At 39.8% G+C, this 22,834-nt stretch overlaps 1 protein-coding gene across 3 annotated transcripts; it reads right to left on the bottom strand.

Moving 5' to 3' along the window:
* Positions 1-1,109: 1,109 nt before the first annotated feature.
* On the bottom strand, positions 1,110-22,150 carry LOC308058542 (protein EURL). Of its 3 annotated transcripts, none has more exons than XM_080374458.1 (5): positions 21,822-22,150; positions 21,356-21,484; positions 7,400-7,933; positions 2,609-2,671; positions 1,110-1,582 (listed from the first exon to the last, which is right to left on the bottom strand). In XM_080374458.1, exons 2-5 carry the CDS (start codon positions 21,477-21,479, stop codon positions 1,422-1,424), a joined length of 882 nt encoding a protein of 293 aa, XP_080230584.1. In that variant the 5' UTR covers positions 21,480-21,484; positions 21,822-22,150; the 3' UTR covers positions 1,110-1,421. The 3 variants fall into 3 exon arrangements, with proteins under 3 accessions (XP_080230584.1, XP_080230583.1, XP_080230582.1); XM_080374457.1 differs by having other exon boundaries at positions 21,832-22,150; XM_080374456.1 differs by having other exon boundaries at positions 21,906-22,145.
* Positions 22,151-22,834: the final 684 nt, after the last annotated feature.

Below are 22,834 nucleotides of genomic sequence, written 5' to 3'. Positions count from 1 at the left end.
CCTGAACCACAAAGTACCCCAACACAGACAAGTTCAAGTCCCCACTCATGCATATTCTCAAGATGTTCCAAACTCCTTTTGGTGCCCTTCCAGAAATGCATTATGGAAAAAACAACATAAGTAACCAACCTATCCTATGTAGTCCAGATATCACTATAGGGAGGATGATTAATAAAACCTAGTCTGAACTTTGGCTTACTTCTCAGTTTGATTTTAACATCAAACCTAAACCTTCCTTCATGCTAGCTGTTCCTTCAGCTCAGCTATATAAATGACTCCTTGTTTTCATTTAAAAAATCAGAAAGCACAGAGACTTTTAACTTTTCAGGGTGGTGTGTTTCTCACCCAACCCATGACTTTTTCAGTGCAAATGCAACTTTCAGTTATGCAAGTGCAGCTCTACCAACAGTCTCTTTGGCAAATACTAAGATTCCTTGGTATAAGTTTTAAAAAAGCAAAGCCTATTCTGCTTTATAATGTATCTTTACTATTTGTATTTCAGAATTAAAACATTATCGCAGTCTGATCCAACTTTATATAAAAAAATCATAACAAAGTGATGTAGTAATACAAATTTATTTAGTTTCTTCAAAGTAATTTTTCAGCATTGAAAATTTCACACATATAAAACAACTTCAACTTCTATGTATGGATTTTTTTTAAAAGGAATTGCTGTGCTTTTATTTTTTAAACATCTCTCATGAACCAAATTCTTCAGTTATAAAGCTGATAAAAATAAGTGATGCACCATCATTTTTCTTTAACACATAAAATTCATCTCTTTGGGAAACAAGATTTTTTTTTTTAAATTGTATCATGAAAGATACAAACCTGAAAAAGGATAAACAAATCATACACAAGGCATAAACATAACACAGAGTAATTCAGACATTTTATAAAGAGATCTGAAAAGTACCTAAAATAGTGATATTTAGTATAAAATTTCAATAATAAAATATTGCTCATAATAAATAAGAAAACATGAGTTTCATTAATACTGTTCTCCCCTTAAAGCTCTCTTGGATGTAACATGATCAGAATTCAAATTTTTATTTGTCCTCTGTATGAAGGAGGCAGATTTACAGGCTTTAGGTCATTTTTTGTTAGAAAGAATTTTACTATCAACAAAACACAGAATTCACTTCAGGGCTCATGCATAGTTATGGGCAAAAAAGAAAAAAAGAAGGAAAAAAAGAATCCCTAAGTGTGAATAAATGTTATTACAGTAGATTTTAATACCTAAAATATTTGCCTTTTTTGTTAAACCAAAGTGGAGTAAGACTTCTCATAGATTATGAATGCAAAGAGAAAGCTGCCCAAGTTTCCTCAAAAGCTTCTAAGTATCTGTGCAGCTGTACGTCACGGTTATCAAAGCTGTTAGGGAAAATTAGCTCTACAGGAGGATAGAAGTTGTATCCCCTTTATATGGGGACATTTGATTTCATCCCTGCTCTTCCCATTTGTAGACATGGCAGTTTGGAGTAGTTTTTCAGCAGCTGCTCAATAGCAATATGACGGACGTTGAGCTCTGAGGCCAAAGAGTCCTTCTCCTGGACTTGCTGTGTCAGCTCTTCAAACACATCTGCAAGAACATTATTAGGTTAATACACTTGGTCCCTGTACTTTCATAGCATTAAGCAGCAGTGCTGAACGTTACTACAAAAAGAGGCACAAGATATTCAAGTGGGTTCATGCACAAGAACACTTTCTCTGGTTGCAATGCAGCTTGGTGTATGCGCCATCAACCGTACAGGATCACCAGTTCATAGTTTCAGGTGACCTGAGCCAAGGTGGATCAGATCGTAACTCAAAATGAAATTGATTCTCATTGTGTCAGAAAAAGTGTGCTACACCTTGGATACTGTGTTCAGTTTTGGGCCCCTCACTACAAGAAAGACACGGAGGTGCTGGAGCACCCGAGAAGGGCAATGAAGCTGGTGAAGGGTCTCTACCACAAGTCTTATCAGGAGCAGCTGGGGCAACTAGGGCTGTTTACTCTGGAGAAAAGGAGGCTCAGGGTGGACCTTATGGCTCGCTACAACTACCTGAAAAGCAGCTGATGGAGGTGGGTGTCAGTCTCTTCTGCCAAGTAACAAGTGATGGGACAAAAGGAAACGGCCTCAAGTTGCACCGAGGGAGATTTAGATTGGATGCGAGGAAAAAATTCTTTGCTGAAAGGTTTGTCAAGCATTGCACCAGGCTGCCCAGGGAAGTGGCTGAGTCACCATCCCTGGAGGTATTTAAAAGACATGTAGATGGTGGCACTTGGGGACATGGTTTAGTGGTGGACTTGGTTGGATAGTGGACTTGGCAGTGCCAGATTGACAGGTGGACTCAATGATCTTAAAGATCTTTTCCAACCTAAACAATTCTATGATTCCATTAAAAAAAAGCGTAAAGAAAATATCATATTCTTCAGTTTGTAACACCCAAGGAAGTTATATAATAGAAGCACCTAAAATTTTTTTGTTTACATGGAAATGTGACAGATTTCAGTTCAAAACTTAACTGACAGGAAAGCCATTGCAATTTCTTTTTTTTTAGAACAAGAACTTCTTCATTGCAAAGCAACACAAACCCAAAACAAAGAGCAGTGAAAAATTCTCACCCTGGATTTGCTTGAGCAGTTTTTCATTAAGTTGCTTTAACTCTCCAGGAGCCATCATAGTCACTGTAACAATAAAATCTGTTATTACTACTACTGAAGTCACCCAAGCATCCCTAAGCAGACTCCTGTTTTCTCAAATTGTCATCATTTGCATCCTAATAATCAACAGATGTGTGGCAGTAAATCAGAGGCAACATTATTTATCAGTCATTTGTGGAAAGTTTGAAAATTCTCTCTTTTATGTTGACAGAGATTTACCCCATAGGAAAACCTCCTCTTCAGTGTCAAAAAGCTGGAAACTCAGGCCCTCTAAACAGTAGTGTTCAGAATCAGAATCGCTTGTAAATTGCCCGACACCTTTAAACACTTTACCTTCCTCTGACTACAAAACATGGTTTCTACAGTTTAACCCCCTGGAAAGTGCATCTCTTAACTGTCAGCAAGTGGGCACTTCCGAGGTAAGTCCTGCTATGCTTGGCAAGCCTACAGGCAACAGGTTCCAGGCAGAATTTTCGGCATGCAGTTACTTGTTTTGGCTACCAAGTTTGGTGCTTTATGTGTATAACTTACAGCTTCCACCACACACCTCGGTGACAAATGATGAAGAAAAATCTTAGTTCGATACAAAGACCAGCATACAAAAATAAGTTTACTTCTCATTTTTCTTGTGCTTTGTTCCTAGTGAGAACTAGAAGATTTTCTGCGTCATTCAAAAGCCCTTCTGTATCTCAGGCTGTGCGCATTGATCATCCTCATAAAAAAATATGTATTAAGCCTCAGGAGGAAATTGTGGAAGTATTCTATGCTGCTCTGGATCAACAGCAGGAAGTAGGGAAGCAACTTCTGCTTCCCAGAAATCCCTCAACCCAGCAGTAACGGGCACAGCTTGGTGCCATGCCTGCTGCTGAGATGCCCTTGGCAGCACAGCAAAAAGTGACGATTTTGATGACCACAGGAGGATACAGGGCACTGGAACAAGCTTTAATACCTTGTAATTTTTAAATATTGTTCTTAAACAATGCTCTAGCTTAGCAAAGCTCTCATTGCATACTTGAGAAAAACCTACGCTGCAATCACACAGCTTTTGGTCAGAGATTTCTCAGTGCAAGGAGGTTTCTTTTGTAAATTTAAAGCTTAAGTTCTGAAAAGGATGGTTTTCCCTACCCACAGGACTATTCAATCATCCTAAGCCTTCTCCTTCAAACTTTCTCATATCCTGCAGTTGTGGGATACTAACTTTCTGTCAGTATAGCCAAACAAAAGCTGGCAATAGCTAAGACAGCCTGCTTGTTACTCAAGGCATAAGGCCACTTAAGAGTGAAACAGATTGACCCTCCTCCAACAGCCAGGTACAGTGGCACTGCTTCCTACTTTTGGCTATCAATACAACCGATTATTCCTTTCTCACATCTTACCACCCTTTAAGCTCCATGAAAACCCTGACTGGATTTAATATAGTAACTGACAGCTTTACAAAAATGTCAAGATTCCCACCCCCCCCTTTTATACCCAGTGGGAAGATGTTACTTCCCATTTCTTCATTATTTTCATTAGCACTTCATCAACTGTAGCAGATAGGCAGGTTCACACATTTTGTGTGCGTGTATCAGGACAGGACTGTTTCATGCCAAAATTCTGATACAAAAGTGAAGGCGAGAAGGAACAGGCCACCAAATTTAAATAAAACATTATACTATCCATAGCTGCAGTAAATTATAAAGAAATACTGACAGAGCTATTTACAGTTCCCTTATTTTTTTCTAGTAGACCGCTAGGTTGTTACAATAGAGGTACTGCAATAAGAAGGTAACTAATTCTGGCAGAGTAAGTCTAAGCTTTTCACTAAAGTACTAATGTTATATAATCATGGAGTCTCCAAATGTCTTTTAAAGCTAAATACTGCAAAAAGATTAAACAAATACTTATAATACAAGCAATAATGCCTCAAAAGTGCATTATGCAGTCTTAACAGAAACCCCCCCCCCTGTTACGCTCAAAACAGCTTTATGTTTCCCTGTCCCAAAAATCAAGAGATCAAGAGAGACATTCCAAGTCACTAACTTCAGTTAGATAACCCCATAAATCAGGTCAAGCTTTTATAATTCCTCTGTTAACTGCTGCCCTGATTTATGTAATCCCAATTTATGACTCCAGAGGACAGGTGGTCAAACAGCACAGCATATCTGTTTTGATTTATGGCTTTAAGACTACTAATTAACTACAAATAAAATATGAAGCATCATACAGCAGTTAAATAAGATCCTTTTATAAAGAACAAGAAATGACTGAACTCTGCAAGGCCAGGTTTGTTACTCTGTTGAAGAAATGGGAGCCTAAGGAAACTGATTCCAACTTTTGACGGTACCTCTTTCTCATTCTGTCTTCCAATACTGAATTCCAGTATTACCTTGTTTTTCATCACCTAATTTTCACTGGATATTTTACCAGCTTTATCATCTTCTTTCTAAGGTCTTTGGAAATTCAGAAACCCTCTCCAATTATTTTCCTCATCTACAAAAGTAAGAATGTATATATTCCAGTTTAGGACCAGGCACTGTTCTAAAAGCAAGATGCAGCAATCTCTAGGAACTTAGTCCTAATGTATGTGATGTAGGCTGATTCCAGAGACACTACAATATCCTACGATTTTTCTGAAGTATTCTTCCAGTGATGACATTCTTAAATAATTGGAAAATGTTTTTTTTTTTTGCTGTTTTCAGTATCACCACAGTCATCAAAAGATTGTTCAGGTGTACTGATAAAGCCTTTAAGTGGACATGGTGGCACATAAGGGCCTTACCATTTTCTTATGCTCTATGAATAGCAGGAAAAAATAATCTAGTAAAATGCACAAGGAAATCCAGCTACTATTTAAAAAGTTTATGCTCTCCACAAGTTTGCTCTGCTACTGTGGGAAGATTACTAGGGTCGGGTGTGTGTGTGTGTGTGCGTGCATGGGGAATTGGAGAAAGCTGGGACCTAACAGAAGCATAGTATTACAGAGAGCTTGTTCGGGTAAAACACAGCTATCGTTTTCAGGATGATTGGCATGCACAGAATCTACTTTACCACAGCTCCCTAAGCAACACATCCTGCCAGCTCAGCACATGCTGATTGGAGTGGAGTGGAGACACCGCAGCCAGGCTCTGCTGTGCTCCCTGCAGGAATGGGAACTTGATGGTACCATGCAGCTGATACATTGCACAGCAGTTGTCATATGAAGAATCGTCACACGGCTGCCGAGCCAACCACTGTGGCGAAATTACTACCCTCAGATGAAATAATCTCATTGTAGTACCAACCACACCTCTACCCAAAGTCACTCACTTCTAAAGTATGTTATCTAAACTCCCAAATTACCACACTCTGATTTAGCATTTAACTACATACAAATCTGTGCATACAGTTAGGTCAAGCTGAGCCACTGCCTAAAGTTGTTATGAGTGAAAGGACTTCTAATCAAGGGAGTCAGCCTTGGGAAGGATGAGAAACAAAGAACAGATACTGAAAAGAACACCATTACCCAAGTTATGCAGAAAGAAGCCTTCAAGTGAGGAAACTTCTGGCTATAAGAGGAGACAGGTTGATAAGGTGTTGCTATCCACTGACATTAACAGAAGATTAGTTGAAAACAGGACAAAGATAATCATGGTAGTGGGAGATCGTGGCTTCCAACTCAAATAGTCCCCTCGAGAGAAGGCAAACCCCCACTTGAACAGCATGTATAGTCAGTAGAGAACTTCAGTAGCACTGTCTGAGGATGTGTACTAATTTGCATTTGAAGTGAGGAACTTGTAGCCAATCTTGTGTGACAAATGAATACGCTATGTACCATGAAGTATAAAAAGTGAACAAATGAGGGGAGAAGTTAGGGAATACTCCATCGTAAATTCTGGGATTAGTCAACAGGCTGAAGTTGCCTTCTGCCCCATAGGGACACCTATCGAGTAAGAACTTTTTTCTATGACTAACTCATGCTAGCTGTTAAGTGTATTGTTTTAAGCTTGCTTTGCAGTCAGTGTATTATCACTGTCAATCTCTAAACCTTGTTCTGTCACAAACTTGCATTCTATATAATAAAATCTTCAGCTGAAGTTCATTTTTTATAGATCTTTTGAGATTTGAGTACTTGTTATACGGGATTTGACTCAGTGACACTGTCTGCGGAAGGTGCTCGAGTAGTTTAGTTAAATCATCCCCTGATACAGTGGGCTGTCGAAATGCCGCTAGTGGACAGGCTGGTCGGACCCAAGGGTCTCATCTTTTTTGGGAAACCAACAGACTGATCAAATATAAAGGGTTTGAGGACACACACACACACACTCTTAACATGACAGCTACTTAACCTCTAATTTCCCTTACTGCTTAGAGCAGGTCTCTCTAAAATCTAACTCAAGGCACCACACAAGTTCAGTAAGACAGTTATTTTCAGAAGCTCAGTAATTTCCACAGGCAGTTGCACAGCCCTGTATGAAGTGACTGTGATCAACTCTAACAGTAACTTTTTTGTGTAAATTAGGCATGTCCTGTATCACACTGGGGTATAACTAACAGGGAAATAAAAAAACCCACAACCAACAACCAAACAAGTCTCCCACACCAACCAAACTCTCCATGCTATTTTCTTGGCCATGTAGCATTTTTCTTCACAGATTTTACAGTAACTCCAAACAATTAAAAGCTGGATTTCAGAATGTGAATTAATGCCCTGGGGGGACATTAAGTGGTCAAGAGGTAATTACAAAGAATGCTCTTGCTTGCTAGGTTGTATGTAAATAGCTATATACTTACATTCTTCCCTGCTGTATTGAGGATGCCTTCTGTGAACACTGGTAAGTGAAGCACCTTCAGCTTTTTCAGCTTTCTGGACCTGGTTGTGATTAGGCCACAAAACACTGCTGCAACAGAAGGTAGTACCTGTTTCTTGTAACACACCAAGCCCGAAATCAGTGGATTCTCTTTGTTCCAAAAGAGTTTGTGAACAACTTGAGATGCCTCCAGAATTGCCATCTATCCATTTTGCAGAGTATCTAGGTACTGGGGAGTCAAATTGTGGGAGTAATTTTCTATCAGTCTGATGTCTGAAGTTAAAAAGCTGGTGTTGGGATGTTTTTGAGCTTTCAGGATCAGAGTCTAAATCCTTGTTTTGTGCATACTGTATGATCCAGTTAATTTTTTTGCTCAAGATATTTTTTACTTCTGCATATGGACTTTTAGAGAGCTTTGATCGTGGACAGTCCTGATTTGCTATTAAGTGGAATTTTTCAAAGCAGTCTCTGTGCCCCCTTAAAGATCTTGTATGTAGAAGATCTGACTTTGGTACTCCTGTAAAGACACAATAGAAAAAAATTCACTTATTGTATACTCAACTCAATTTTTAAATTTTTACTCACAACCAACCAAGGAAACAAAAACTTAACTGATGCTTTCCTATTAACGGTCTAATGACTGTAGGCGACAAGGATATGTGATACTCTAAAATTTTTGAAATTCCACTCAGTCTTGAGTCCTTAACATAGAAAAGGTTTTCCACTCAGGAATCTCCAGTGCAGGATTTAACAGACTACCTTGCATGTGCCTCTTGGATGATAATACAGACGAAGCAAACTGCTAACTCTACATATTGCATCGCACCCACAAACAAGCATATAAGCTGCAGAAGTAAAATAATTGCAAGCATTATCAGACAGTTCTACAGAACAATACTGAGGACCATTCTGAGAGCAGTCATTTGTGTTCCCATCTTCTATGGATGATGCTATGCACCACCTGCTCAAAAAACATACTGCAGTGCGTGAGCTTGTCACCGAAGTGGTCAAACATAATTCAGAATTCAGCCCTCATTCATTTTTTTTCATTGGTACAAGCCTGCAGCCTAGCTAGGTAAGTTCTAATACTTTCAACACCTGTCAACTTTAAACTGTCCTGAAATTAATTTCATGTGTGCTGGTTTTGGCTGGGGTAGAGTTAATTTTCTTCAGGCACTAGTATGGCGCTAGGTTTTGGATTTGTGCTGAAAACAGGGCTGACAGAGGGATGTTTTCATTACTGCTGAGCAGTGCTTACACAGAATCAAGGCCTTTTCTGCTTCCTGCACTGCCCCTCCTATGAATAGGTTGAGGGTGTACTAGTAGTTGGGAGGGGGCACAGCCGGGGAAGCTGACCCCAACAGACCAGAGGGATATTCCACACCATGTGACATCATGCTCATATAACATTACATATAAAGCTGGGGGAAGAAGGAAGCAGAGTGGACATTTAGAGCAATGGTGTTTGTCGTCCCAAGTGACTGTTAGGCACGATGGAGCCCTGCTTTCCTGGAGACAGATGGCTGAACACCTGCCCGCCCATAAGTAGTGAATTAATTTCTTGTTTTGCTTTGCAGCCTTGATTTACCTAATAAACTGTCTTGATCTCAACCAACAAGTTCTCACTTGCACTCTTCCAATTCCCTCCCCCATCCCATGGGGGTACATGGGAGTGAGCAGCTATGTGGGGTTTAGTTGCCAGTTGGAGTTAAACCATGACATTGTGTAAGATGAATGTTTATTCTCCTCTTTGTCCTCCTTCAAAGCCTATTCAAATAGCTATAGCAGGTAACCTACTCAAACCTCAAATTGATAGTGATCGACATGTTGTAATGGAACACCATCTGTGAAGATAGACAGTTGGTGAGTGAACACAGATGACAGGAGAAATGACTATTTCAGGAAGTTAATACTACTCCAGAACAAAATTACTTTCTGCAACTTCAGTGGATATTTATTCTTCTTCAGATTCACCAACACAGTAGATTTAGTCACCAAGTCCAGGAACAGTTCAACATTTACCTCAACAGCCAGTATACTACTTGGGAGGTTTCCAACATAATGAACAACAATTCTGTCAAGCTCCTCATTGCAAATAACAAACAATGTACCTGTGAACCACTGGCTGTAAGTGCTCAATGCTTACTAAAGCCAGAATATTTAAATTAACATATGGTAACATAATTTGATCTCTGAAACTAGGCAACATGACCCAGCTGCAGCCATTTTACCTTTTAGCACAGAAGGAAGTATATAAATGCAATTAAAATAAAACCCATGGTAAATTTTAAGCCCCCCACCACAAATGAATACAAAGTGATAAGCTTTTTTTTTTTTAAAAAGTGATTAAATTCTGCAAAATCTCAAACTAATCTCAGAAACAAGCTACAAAAGTACAAAAGTAAAATTCTTAACATGAAACTAGCAAAAAACAAATCCAAGCACTTCATTTTGATTATCTCTGTTGCTGGTAACTGGTGTTTAAAGTTGGGGAGTTCAAACATTGGGAGCAGCCAGTAAAAATTTTTGATTTTCCACTCCTTGGGCAGCATTGAAACTCAAAAGCCTTACTCTTCTGGTCAAGTTTGTAAGAGCATACGCCAAATTTATGGGGCAAAATGACAACTGTGTGGGAAATTAAAGGACAGCAGTGGAATTTATTTTGTTCTTAGCAGCAGGGGAGAAAGGTAAGGTCATGAAAACAGACACTTCTGTCCATGAACTAAGCATCAGGACAAACAAAAACCACATCCTAGCCAGAGACACCTTTTAAGAGGGAAGTTCTTGAGCAAAGTACAAAGACAGATGTTGTATTCATGGGTACAGAGTCAAGATTCTCCCTCTACAGCTCAAAATATCAACCTCTTTCAGCAAATAAGACATTCACTAACTTTTCTTAAGCTCTACATGATCTACTGCCTACTTGCAAGGCTATCTTCCCTCTCTATCCTTACAGAGACTTTTAAAAAAACCAAACACATTTCTAGTGAAAACAAGGAAAGACAAGTCATTTGTTTTCATGACTTACAAGCACAATTTAAATACAGCAAGTATGCTTAACTCAAGTAGCATAATGGAAACCCTTAAATCTTTAAGCCATCAAGGAAAAGCAAACACTGTCAACTGAAGTTATATGGCATATATTCACAACCTGGCAAACCCTACAAAACCAGAACGATTTGTTCAATGTCATCTGCTTTACCCAAGTGATTCTTCAACATGCCACACTGTTGATTCTTACAGTGATTTCTTTTACTTACAGAAAACAACATCAGATTGGCTGAAAAACAAGTTTTGGACAATTTTCTATACAATAACAGTCAGGAACCCACCTAACAATTTGACCATAATGTGAGTGAATAAAGCCAACATCTTCTGATCACAGGACGGAGTAATCCTGTCTAAATACCTGAAGATTTGGAGAAGAAGGAGGAAGAGAACTGCATAAAGCACAGTCAGAAAATCTGAGACACATACAGTTTTGCACAGACTGTTTCTGTGTTCATGGCTACCTAAAAAAACCCACTTAAATCCTTTGAGGCTTTCCATTTCATTATTTCCACAAGAATAAATGTAACTTGTCCGGTAAGATGGCAGTGTGTGGCCACACAAAATAAACACACAATTTCTGTTACAGAAAAGAAAAAAAGAATGAGTGCAGCACGACTTTATGAAGCCCCATCTGATTTTTATGTTCAAGCCATAAACCCAAGGTCACTCAAGTCTCTCCTCCTGACAAATCTCTCTTTTAAAAAAGAGCTCCGGACACTGTTATCTTCCCCACTTGAGGCATGCTGCTCAAAGAAATCTATTTTATCAGAACTCAGCAATACCGGATATGCCAGAGTACCAGTAATACCAGAAACTAGCAACCATTACAGAAGAAAAAAATGTTTCTTCTGAAGTCTAGGTTTTGCTATTTATATGCCACATATTAGCCATAATGTCACTGTTTCTGCACACAGAACATGTCACTCCGAAACACTTTCGGTATACAATAACAATCTCTCCCCGCCCGCACATACCCCCTTGAATTTACGTACTTCCCCATCTCTTATTCCACTGAAAATCCAGCAAGGGTCTAGCTAAGTGCTCTTCAATACAGTAAGGAACAGAAAAATGTAGAATTGCCAACAGACTTGCTTCAGATTTCACATAGCTGGTCTGGATTTCTACTGTAACAAACACATGCAAAAAAACCCCTAACAACCCTCAACCTTTCTCGTGTGCTAAGGTGATAATTAGTCCTTTCCTATACAGAGAACGTGAATAGTATCAGCCACTAACCTAAAAGAGTGAGCATTCATAGCAGCTGCTGTGCCAGCACAAACTAGTAATGACATACCAGTATTACAGCAAGTAGGAGTATGCTTCTTTGACACAAATACTTCTGTCAGGGGCAATACCATCAGCTTTATGAGGCAGAAAAGATGCCTATTTCTCTTTGGTAAGACTTAATACTCTACTCAGATTACTTCATATTTTTTCCTTCATCACAACTGCAAAAAATCTGCCAGCTGGTAAACTGGCATGATTAAAACAAATGATATATAAAGATGACTCAGTATTAAAAGGCACATTACTTTATTCAACAATATACACAAAGAGACAAATAAATCAAGGCAAGACTTCTGTGCATTACAAGTAGTAATATCCTAATTTTGATAAACAGCTATTGTCAGTTCTGTTTTTTTTTTTTTTAACAGGGTTTCAGTTCTGTCTCAAAGTTCCTGTTTGCTAATATCCATCTCAATCTTTTTATTTTTGGGCTGGTTGTTCACATCAGCAATCATACAACCATCAACTTTTTTCTCCCCACATTCGTAGGTATATGTATATTTTCCCCTTGTCTTACTTTCAAGAATAGGACTGCAGACTATGTCCAAGTACATCCTACCCTTCATATTTATTTTTTCAGAGAAGGAAAAAGAACTCCAAAAAGCCTACAACCATCCACAGCAGGAAAGTTTTATCTGCAGGTGAAAAAAAAAAAAAAAATCACAAAAATTCAGGACTATCTTGAAGACCATATCTAACTAATTTAAGACAGCAGATGCTATCAGGAAACAAGCTCATGCCAGAGATCATTCCTCAAATGAACAATATTCACAGGGGATGCCAAACCTCAAGAGAAATAATAAAAGAATGTAAGTTAAATGTTTGCCATCCATTACTTGCTTCCGATTCCAGTAACCCATGTGTCCTAGATGAAATATGAATGGCACCACTTCACTCAGCAATATCTTTGAATGTTGAGCACTTGTAAGAACAGGGCTGCTTATTTAACAGCTTGGTATTTAGGCATTTTTCTTTTTAATATTTCAATTTGTAAGCCATGCAAGGCCGAAACTCTTCCTCTATACTGGTAGAGTTCTCAACATAAGAGTCCTAATCCACTTCTGCAAAACAATTTTGTAAATGAATGACCAGCAATCAGGCAATTTATAAAGTAGACATCACAACAGTGTGTACTAGTTATTTGTAAGTGCAAAGTATCAGGCAGCAAGGAGAGTATCTGCCTTATAACAAGGTGTGTAATCACACCACAATAAATTCCATGCCATTTTAAAGTATTTGTACTTGAAAGTAAATCAGTCTCCATCCTATTAAAGTTTTGGGTGTTTTTTTTTTAAGAAGTCTACAAAGACTTTGTTTCTATCTTTGCAACTGATTCACCAATAACTATGTATAACTTCTTCCTGATAAAGATACAGAACTCAATTGAAAAATTTGCTCAGATTTATCTATAAAAGCTGGCTAGAATTATTGTCTTATTTGGATATTATTATGAACAAGTTCAATTCAAAAGGAATGCTCTTGAAGACTACTAGACTATTACACATATCTTCATAAATGTTTCCATTAAAAGAAACAGTGATCATTAGCCTGGTGTTTGTCTTCTACTGTTTGTTTTTTTTTTTTGTCGCCCCCCCCCCATTTGCTTGTTATACATTTGTAAAAAACATTCTTATTTGGTCTTTCAGCTCCATCAATTAGAAATAATGTTGAAGAAAGCCTGCATTCCCTTCTTAGCAATTTATAATGCAATGATGGAAACTAATTGTTTTTGCAAGGTTGAATAACCTTAGCTTGAGCAGCTGAAGAGGAAAAAAACCCCAGAATTTAAGATGGAGTGAACCAAAATTAACAAGAATACTTCTATACACATGAATAGTCACTAATAAGTTTGTACTATGGCACTAGTTAATTAAAGCTATATTAAAGTCCCTTTAAAGAATTTACAAATACTTATGGGTAAGATTTATACCTGACCATAGAGAAAGGAAAAGCTGTCTTCTCAGTACAGTGCTGGCGTCCACAATACATACAGCTTCCGTAAAGGTGTAAAGTACATGTGATTATTAAGGACAGCCAAAGAAGAAAAAAAACGCACTTCATAACACAAATCTGTACAGTATTGGCAGCATGGGTGAATTTACCTGTTTAAGTCAAAACACTTAGAAAAGGTATACTTCAGCTAGTTGTGGAGGCTGCCTTCACAGCAAGTAAAGAAACACTTCTCAGGCACAATTCACCTCATCTTAAACCGTTACTGTAGAAAGATTTGTGATAAGCACCCATGCTTTTTCCTTTAATCCTGTAAGTAAGCAAGAATCCTTGTGAAGGGTGCCAGTCCATTGCAGTGTACTTTTAAGAACCCAGCCTTCACTAAATGTTCTGAAATGTTCCAACTGCTGCTCCTCTCAGCTGTCCACCTCGCACATTATGCACATACAGTATCATCTGTGAACAGGGATGTTTAGCCAGCTCACGAAACGGTTCCTGAACATCTGCTAGCATCCACTAGGAACACGAAGATCCGATAAGCTCAAGTATGGTTTACCTAGGGCACAGGGCTCAGCACTGCAGCAGACAGGGAAGTGCTTCACAAGACGTTAAATGTTCACATCTGCCTATTTTAAGTCACTGCTGCATATCAGTCTGCTTATTAAGAGTGCTCAAAGAGGGGGGTTCTTAATAGAAAAGTAGATCCCAAGGCCTGTTCAAAATACATTGAATAAAACCAGCCTGTGATGACCTAAGACAGCAAGTCATCCAGATGTCTAAATGACAAAGGGATGGAGAAAACTGCTATTCTTTAGTCGTACAATTCTGCCAACACTGAAAAATAGGATCATTAGAGACATGTATCTCCAATACATTTGCCTGACAAGACTTAAAGCCAAATGCTATTTTTAAGTGTATGCGTGCAATTTCATTTGCAAGTTAAATCTATTTATTAGACTGCCCAGAAGGAAAATGCCACTGCCATTCAGTAACTTCTATAAACAGACACCTGGTAAAGACCAGATATTATTTTGTTCTTAAAGTTCTCTCCTCAATTTCAAACGATAAAGCTGATGCATTCCGTACATCAAGAGCACACACAAATCATCTCCCACGGCATTTCTATTAGCTCATTTATATTCTAGCACATAGCAAGGATGTACTATGTAAGACAGAACCAAGATCCAACTGATCTTTTAAAAATATTTTCAAAATTCATCTTCCCAATAAACTACTGAACTATCTAAGAAGAGAATTTACTACTGTATCAGACAAAGCAGTACATTCAGATGAAAACTTTACTACTGAAACTACTATGTTAAAGGTGTCTCATACTTTGTAAGAAAAATCAGTTGAACTGACCTAGAAGAGAGTGAAAGGCATGAGACAGTATCTTTGTATTCTGGATGATGACAGGTAAGTAACAACTGCTCAGTTCACTTGTTTGCATGTACAAACCTTCCAAAATCACACACAGACAATTCAAAAATGTACTTTTAGCAGTAGCCATACAGGTCTACTATTACTTAGTGGTACTTAAACAGCACTTAAAGATTAAGAATACCATCTCCAACTATGTTTGGACTTGAATTCACAGTTAAGAGGTTTACTGGAAACTGCAGCAAGTTCCTCAAGTCCATTCAAGTTTGCAGAAGTGAGTCATACTGCTGGACTGCAAATGCTACCCTGAAACAAGTTTTCAACTGTCTAGCCTAAAGGGCAATGATGAAATGTTTTAGCTTTTGTTGACAGAGTAACGTATTTATTTTATTGGTTATTATTTCATGAACATTGAAAAAATAAGGATATGCATGCATTCTGTAAGCAAGAACAGAATGAAATTAAAACAGCAGTTTCCAATCCTTTCAGTTATACCTTACAATCTGTTTTGTTTCAGTGAGATATTCTTTTGTAGGGTGCAAGAAGAAAAAAGGAAAAATTTGAGAATTTGAGTGCTTACAGCTTTTAACAACTAAATCCCCTCCCCTCTCCCTATTTCTTTTTAAATGTGAACACAGGATGAGGATATTACACAAGATTTTAAAGACCTTAACAGGAAAAAAGCCATGTACTAAGGCAGTTTTGTTTATAGCATCTTTGTCTCAACCTGGAGACTGGGATGCACCAACTTAATACTGAAATTGCCTCAAATGCTATGAGTCTATCAGCACTTTAGAGGACCACGGAAATGTAGCTATCTTAACATAAGTCAGGGAATAGATGCCCACTATCTGTTCTTTCGTATTACAAGACCTGGATATGGACTATCATTTGCTGTTCAGCCACTGTTCAACTCTAAACAGAAATGGAAGCAAGTCAGTTTGCTTGTCAGCTAGCGTTCTTCAAGATGTTATCGCAGTTAGCAGCACCAGATAAGCAAAAGATTGAATAAAAATCAGCTCAAAGAATCAGATTTTCCCCTTCTATTACAGTTTCATTTCCTTTACAAACCCTTGTCTTTCAGGAAACTCACAGATTTTCAAATAATTCTGCATTAAGACATACCAGCATAAAACCAGGTTAAGATAGATACATTATCAATGACAAATAACGTAACGCTAAATTGTAATTATTACAGACTTTCAACTTTGAAACCTTCAGAGACAAGTCCCATGTTTGAACAAATACATTCAAGTACTAATTTCCTGAAGCTGGGATTTTCACAGGCATTGTCCAGAGGATCACAAAGCATGCATTAATGAAGGACACATCTGCACTGCACAATGCATTCCCATGTGAAGGTATACAAACAACTCCAAGCAGCGCCACCGGCAGCACAATAGCTTACTGCTCTAGCTGCCTCTGTCTGGGCTGCGAAAAACAGGCTAGGCTGTTAGATCCTGGTAACCAGAGCATTAGAGGGCACAGCTGGGTATCAGCACCACGTTCTTACGCAGAAACCCTACAACCAGAGTTTCAAAGCAGCTTGTAGGGACATCATACTCAGGCAGGTGGTTTTGTTTTGTTCATATATACAAATACATGAAGCATTTATACATACACACACATATACTTTTGTGTGTTCAGGTATTTTCCCCCTACCCTCCAGTTGTAACCGCGGATCTGTTGTTAGCATTATGTATTTCCTACCAGAATTCAGTTATCATTCTTCCATACTTTAATGAAATAAAAAAGGAGGAGGAATTTCTCACAACTGACCACAACACATGATTTCCTGGCTTATGCAGTCTAGTTATATGTGAATTTAAAATGTCTCCTGTTTCAATCCACAGATTGCTACTCTGACACCTACTTAGAAAAAGAAAACAGTACACAACAAACTGATGTTCATTTCGCCTGCACAAGGAAAAAAAAAGCCAACATCAAACTCTGGCAGATCCAAACTGCCAGGATAGTCTAAACTTCATCTAGAACTTTAAAGCCACTGTACAGAATCAGCTTAATTTCTCAAAGTGTTAGTTTAGTATTTTGTATGTAAGTACTGTGCATACTTTAAGAATCACATTAGTATTCTGTTGTGCTAAATCACCTGATAATTATCCTTCAGACATGCAAGCTAGTTTTGCAATGAAAGTATTTATGCACAGCTTAGTCCACTCAGCCTCCCTGAGCATGAATCCTCAAACTAAGTGAGCTGAAAGAGCAAGTACTACAGGGAGAAAAATACTGTCCTTTCCATACACACTGCCTCCCCACACTCACCCCGTTTAGACTGAAGATTAGCACTACCAAACTCTCCCATGCATGTTCTTTCCCTGTTCATGAAAGGCTAGTAACATGTAATAGGAGAAAGTTTAAACCTCCATCCTGGGATTCTGCATGCCTGTTTTCCCTTTTCTAACCTTTTTTCAGTCAACTTCAGAGAAACAGACCCTATAATCCATATACATCACTCCTGAATAAATGCTGGGACAGACACTGCAGCTGAACTCCAGACAGCACTCAAACTAGTGGTTTCTGTCAATTAACTGAACTTTGTAAAAAACAACCACATTTTAGGCTAAGCTACCATGTTATTTCATTAAAGGGCTAAAAATTTGCTATCAAAAAATTATGATGGAAACCTGACTTTTGACAAAAACCATAAAGGTTTTATGACACAGTAAATAACTTCCTCATTCAGAAAATCAGCAGTTATTTAATTAAGACAGACCATAGATCAGATTTTCTGTATAGTAGTCTTCTCTATAAAGGACTATAAGAATAACTTGACAACCCCCCCGCCCCCAATTATGTATCACTATCAAGCTGTTGTCCACACATAACAAAGGTTACAAAACCTCACCCCGACGGCAGCAAAATAAAGGCTGAGACATATCACAACTGTGATCCAGGAAGAGGTCTGTTGAGTCATCATAGATGGGGATGGTGTCAGCTTTGCTCACTTCTAATTACTCATCTTAATTAACCAAAACAATCAACAACATTACCATCTACACGCAAGCAAAACTGTACAGCTGTTGAACTCTGATGTCAGAAGACACAAAGATTCACCAGTACTGAACTGAATGTAATTAAGTGCAGCAGGTAAATTGTATTTCTGCAGTGTTTCGTTTATATACATTTGAGACAGTCTCTTTCAGGGGGGTTCAGGTGATCAAGTCTTGGGCTAGATCAGTTTCAAGTGCACAGATTTACCACAGACAGCTTTAAGCTCTCAGAGGCTTGCCTGAAGGAAAACAGAATTGTCCTCATGAGTTTTGTTAAAGCATTAGAGTAAGACACCCTTTTAAAAAAGGAAATTGGGAAAGCTGCTTCCAGAATTTCATACATAGATTCATGGAATCATAGAATCATTTAGGTTAGAAGAGACCTTTAAGATCACTGAATCCAACTGTTAACACTGCCAGGTCCACCAGCACTTGCACATGCATCCGCAATGCTCCTTTCTAACCTGACCCAACTCCCAGTGAGGTCGGGAAGGATGGAAGAGGTGCTACACACTCCCCTTAAATCAGACAGCACTTAGCACATGCAAGTTTGCAGAGTGCTGCAAACATCCTGTGAGATGCTGAGCTGTGACTAATAGGCTGCCTGTTATTGAACAGCATTTCCTACTTCACAGAGGGACAAGTCACGCACGCACATCAATGCTAAAAATGAGCAAGCCTTAAGCACTGTCCTAGCTGTTGCATTAATATCTTTTTAGAATAACCTATTTCACTCCCTCAAATTACTTAAAAATATGTGTTTTATCGCTTGGATCTTTAAATATGATGGTAAATAAAAAGGCAAACTTTTAGTGAGAACAACACTTATTTGTAAGTGTGGGATAGCACATCTACAAAATTGATAGAACTTATACTTGATTCTGTTTAACAAGTAGCTATGATATAATGCAGCTGAACTTCATTAAAATAGAAGCAGAAGGTCAGTATGAAAACATCCACTACAACATTCAGAGTTAGTGAATTATTCATCTCACTCCCTACCCAGGGCTGCCAAATGATTTATTTTTTTAGATGTAAGTCACAGTCTTTGTCACAGGAAAATACAGGAATGTAGCAGACATGTCAAAAGTAGGAAGGGCAGAACCATGGACATGGTAAAGGGCTGGCTCATGCAGTGGTTCTGCTACAAAGTCTTACAATGATTCTTTATAAAATGTCACTCACACAGCCTCTGCTGGCCTTAAGCCTCCTCTCCCTATAAGCAGTAACAGTACATTTTTTCAAAGTGGTACAGAGAACACAGAATATCAGAAACTGAGGCATTTTGATGCTACAGAAAATCAATCATATTAATATTTTTCATTTACTATGCAAAATAAAAGGTTAAGAATGGTTCATGTAATTTCAGGTGAGCTTTCATCACTGTTCTGGTCTAGTAGCCTTCCTTTAAAATTAACTGAAAATTTAGAAGATTATGCAAAGTAGTCTACTGCACAGATTAAGTCTCTACCATTATTAAGGCTACTTAGAGTTCCAGGAAGGAAAAAAAAAAAAAAAAAAAGCTGTTCTAGCTAAAACACGAAATCATTTTGTAAAGTAATATCCTTAAGAAGTAAGTTCAACAAATCCACAGCTTATCGCAAAACTGAGCACAGACAGAAACCATCCAGCGATTTTTTAATGTGTTCTATTTTATCTGTTTCACCACTTCCAAAAATAAATTACATTCTGAAGGTAACTGAAGTACTTAATTCTCATTATGGCAATATTTTTTTCCTCATTTTAAAGCCTAGAGAGAGAAACATCTTAATCCCACTCCACACTGAGAACTGTAGACCTATAATTTTAAAGCAGTAAGAAAACTCAAGCAGACTGACAGGTTGTCTTAGGTTAGATTGTTGCTCTGACTTTTATTGAAAAGTGCAAATACACAAGCATATATCTTCTAAACAAAAGCATAAAGCATTCAGACTACTAATGAAGTATGAAAGCATTGTTCAGATTAAAATATATTGCCTCTAGCAGCAAGAAAGACCTTAAAGGCATCACTTTTTAAAAATCAAAACAGTACTGAGTCAGTATTTAAAAGTGATTACAATTTACTAATGCATTTTTCAGATTTCTGTAACGTAAGAAGAAAATTTTATTACCTATACATGCATTGAAAGTCAGATGCAGAATTAAAACTGTACAGAATACATAACCTTACAGCTCCCTACATTCCAGTCAAGTTTTATGCTTCTAGGGTTCAGAATAAGTGACTAGACCACTGGGTACAGTGCTCATATCTCACAGCACTTTCCACTTGGAAATACTTGATCTTAAGACTTTTAGTGTACTTTCATATGTACCAGACATACAACAAATCTTACTATCTGTCATCAAGAAACAGTATTATCACGATAGTGTTAAAATCTTCCCATTCAATTGCCCCATACCAATACAGATTATTTTAGGCAGTCACATGCACATACAATTGGCAAATACTACTTTATATAACTGGAACAAATTACTTTGTTGCCCCCAGAATCAAGCGATAATATTTATACTTTCAAAAAATGCTTATTTGAATTCAAGGGAAGTAACTAATCTACTGCTCATTCATGTCCAACACTTGATTCATACACGGAGAGCTGCAAAAAGGTAGGTAAGTTCTTTAGCAAAACAAGGTTTGACATTCTGAAACTATAATTCTGGAGGCCAAAATGGTATTAGAAGACCGGTATTTTAAAGAATGGCCAAAATTGCCACTTTATAGTTTGCAGACTTTAAGAAGGTTTGACAATAAACTCAGCTTTATCACGGTACATGTTATTACCACGTTATGAAAGCAGTAAGAAATAATCTCAATTATTTCTGGTGAAAGTAAAACATTGATTCTGCTTCAAAAAAAATCTACTATGCTTTAAAGTTTGCAGTAAGTTCTGTGCAGACACCTTTAACTATTGAACAAAAACCCTGAATAAAAGCAGAACATAAAACTCCTAACCTGAATAAACATCGGAGGTCTAATACCAGAAGATGAAATTAACACCAGGACATTTCAGCAGCTCTTGAAAGGAGGGTACATCTTTACACCTAGAGGAGCAGGCGCTAGAGCAGCTACGGCACCCACCTTTACTGGAAACGAGCTACTCTGCAACCTGACTACTTTGGCCAGCCAGAAAAGTTTCTAAGCACACACGTTTTCAAACCTAAGTCTTCTGGAAAGCTTTGAGATAAGATCAGTCTGCGTTCAGCTCCAAGGTAAGCAATCTACGACTGAAGCTCGCACAAGATGACTCTTACTAAGACGTTACCTTCGATGTTCAGTTCAAAACAAACGTGGCAGAACGACAGCGTTTCCTTCTCGGTCCCCAGCTTGCAGACGCTGCAGACGTTGTCATCGTCCAAGTCGATGCTCACAAACTGCTCTTCGTTCATAGTGCCTTTGAGGGGGGAAGGGGGAAAGGGGGGGGACAAGGGACGGGACCGTTACTCCAGCCGCCCCCCAGGCGAAGCCCCGGCCGCCCCGCGGCAGGCAGCGCCCCAGGCCCGGCTCCGGCCCCCGCTGAAACCGCCAGCCGAGGGCGGGACGAGGGAGGCAGCGTCCCAGCAAAGTTTCTTCCTCGGGGCACGGCGAGGGCAGCGGCCAGACCGCACCGCGGGCCCGGCCGGGCCCGAGCCCTCCCGCCGCCTACGCGCCCGCGTACCCCTTCCCTCCCCCCCGAGGCTGCCCCGTCCCGCCCCGCTTCCCCTCCACCCCGACCTCAGACCCCTCGTCACCTCCACCCACCCCGCTCCGCACACCGGCGGCGCGAACGCTCCGCCACCACCAGAGCCGCACCGGCCCGTCCCCGTCCCGCTCACCGCCGCGCCGCTGCGGGCCGCCGCACAGCCGCCCCGGTGCCGCGCTCCACTATTGTTCAGCCGCCAGCGCCTCCGCCGCCGGAGCTCGGCGCCAGGCACCGCCCGCCGCTTCCGGCCGAGACCACGGCTCCTGCGGGACGGGGAGGCCAGGCGTGCTGGCGCCGCGCTCCGCCGCATCCCGGCTGCTGGCGTCGCCTCAGAGCCGGGCAAGAAAGGGCGACAACGTGGGAGGGGCGAGCGACTACGGCCTCTCCGGGCCTTCGCGCGGCTGCAGCGACGGGAAGCTCCCCTGCCCCCCGGCTGCAGTTGGGCTCGCCCAGAGCGCGGCGGCTGTGGTGCCCCGCGCGGGGGGGCGGGGCGGAGCGCTGAGGGGAAGCCGCCCCGGCGCGGCGGGCAGGGGGAGGCGGGTCTGCCGTTCTGCTCTCTCGCGTTGGGCCGCGTTCCGCTATTATCCCAGCGTACATTTACGTTTAATTAGCTGGTGGTGTGTAACACAGCGTACGCTTGGGATTCGTGTTGGCTAGGTTTTGTTAGAAGTGAAAAAAATAACTTGCGTATAGGAGCTGAGACCAGGGCGGGCCGGGCGAGCGGCCGCGGGGCGTGAGGCCGACCCCCGGCAGCCAGCGTGCGGAGCGGGAGGGCCTACGTGGAACTGTAACTGCGGGGCCATAGCTCAGGGTGGGGTGATTCCAACCTGAACTTTCTAGGGAATAAAAATAGCTCCTCAGGGACTGGTGGTTTTCACTTCATGTAGCTACGGAGGAAGGAAAGCAAAAAGTTAGGAGAACAGGGTTAACAGTCAAGTGTGTATGAAAGGAAAATTGAGGAGAAAGAATGTGTGAGAAACACATGAGAAACAGTCTTAAAAGTCCCAAGTATACATATTTGATGTGATGGAAAATACTAAGCACAGGCTATAAGTATGATCT

Source organism: Falco punctatus, assembly GCF_963210335.1.
Source record: "Falco punctatus genome assembly, chromosome: 2".
In the NCBI taxonomy this organism is placed as follows: domain Eukaryota; kingdom Metazoa; phylum Chordata; class Aves; order Falconiformes; family Falconidae; genus Falco; species Falco punctatus.
The sequence above is the reverse complement of the archived record's forward strand: the minus strand, read 5'-3'. Positions and strand labels throughout refer to the sequence as shown.

Coding starts and splice junctions, on each gene's coding strand:
- LOC308058542 (XM_080374458.1), bottom strand. CDS start 21,479: ATGAACGAAGAGCAGTTTGTGAGCATCGACTTGGACGATGACAACGTC. Junction 7,934..21,355: donor TTTTGAACTGAACATCGAAG/GTAACGTCTTAG, acceptor GTGTCTTTACAG/GAGTACCAAAGTCAGATCTT. Junction 2,672..7,399: donor TCAATACAGCAGGGAAGAAT/GTAAGTATATAG, acceptor TTATTGTTACAG/TGACTATGATGGCTCCTGGA.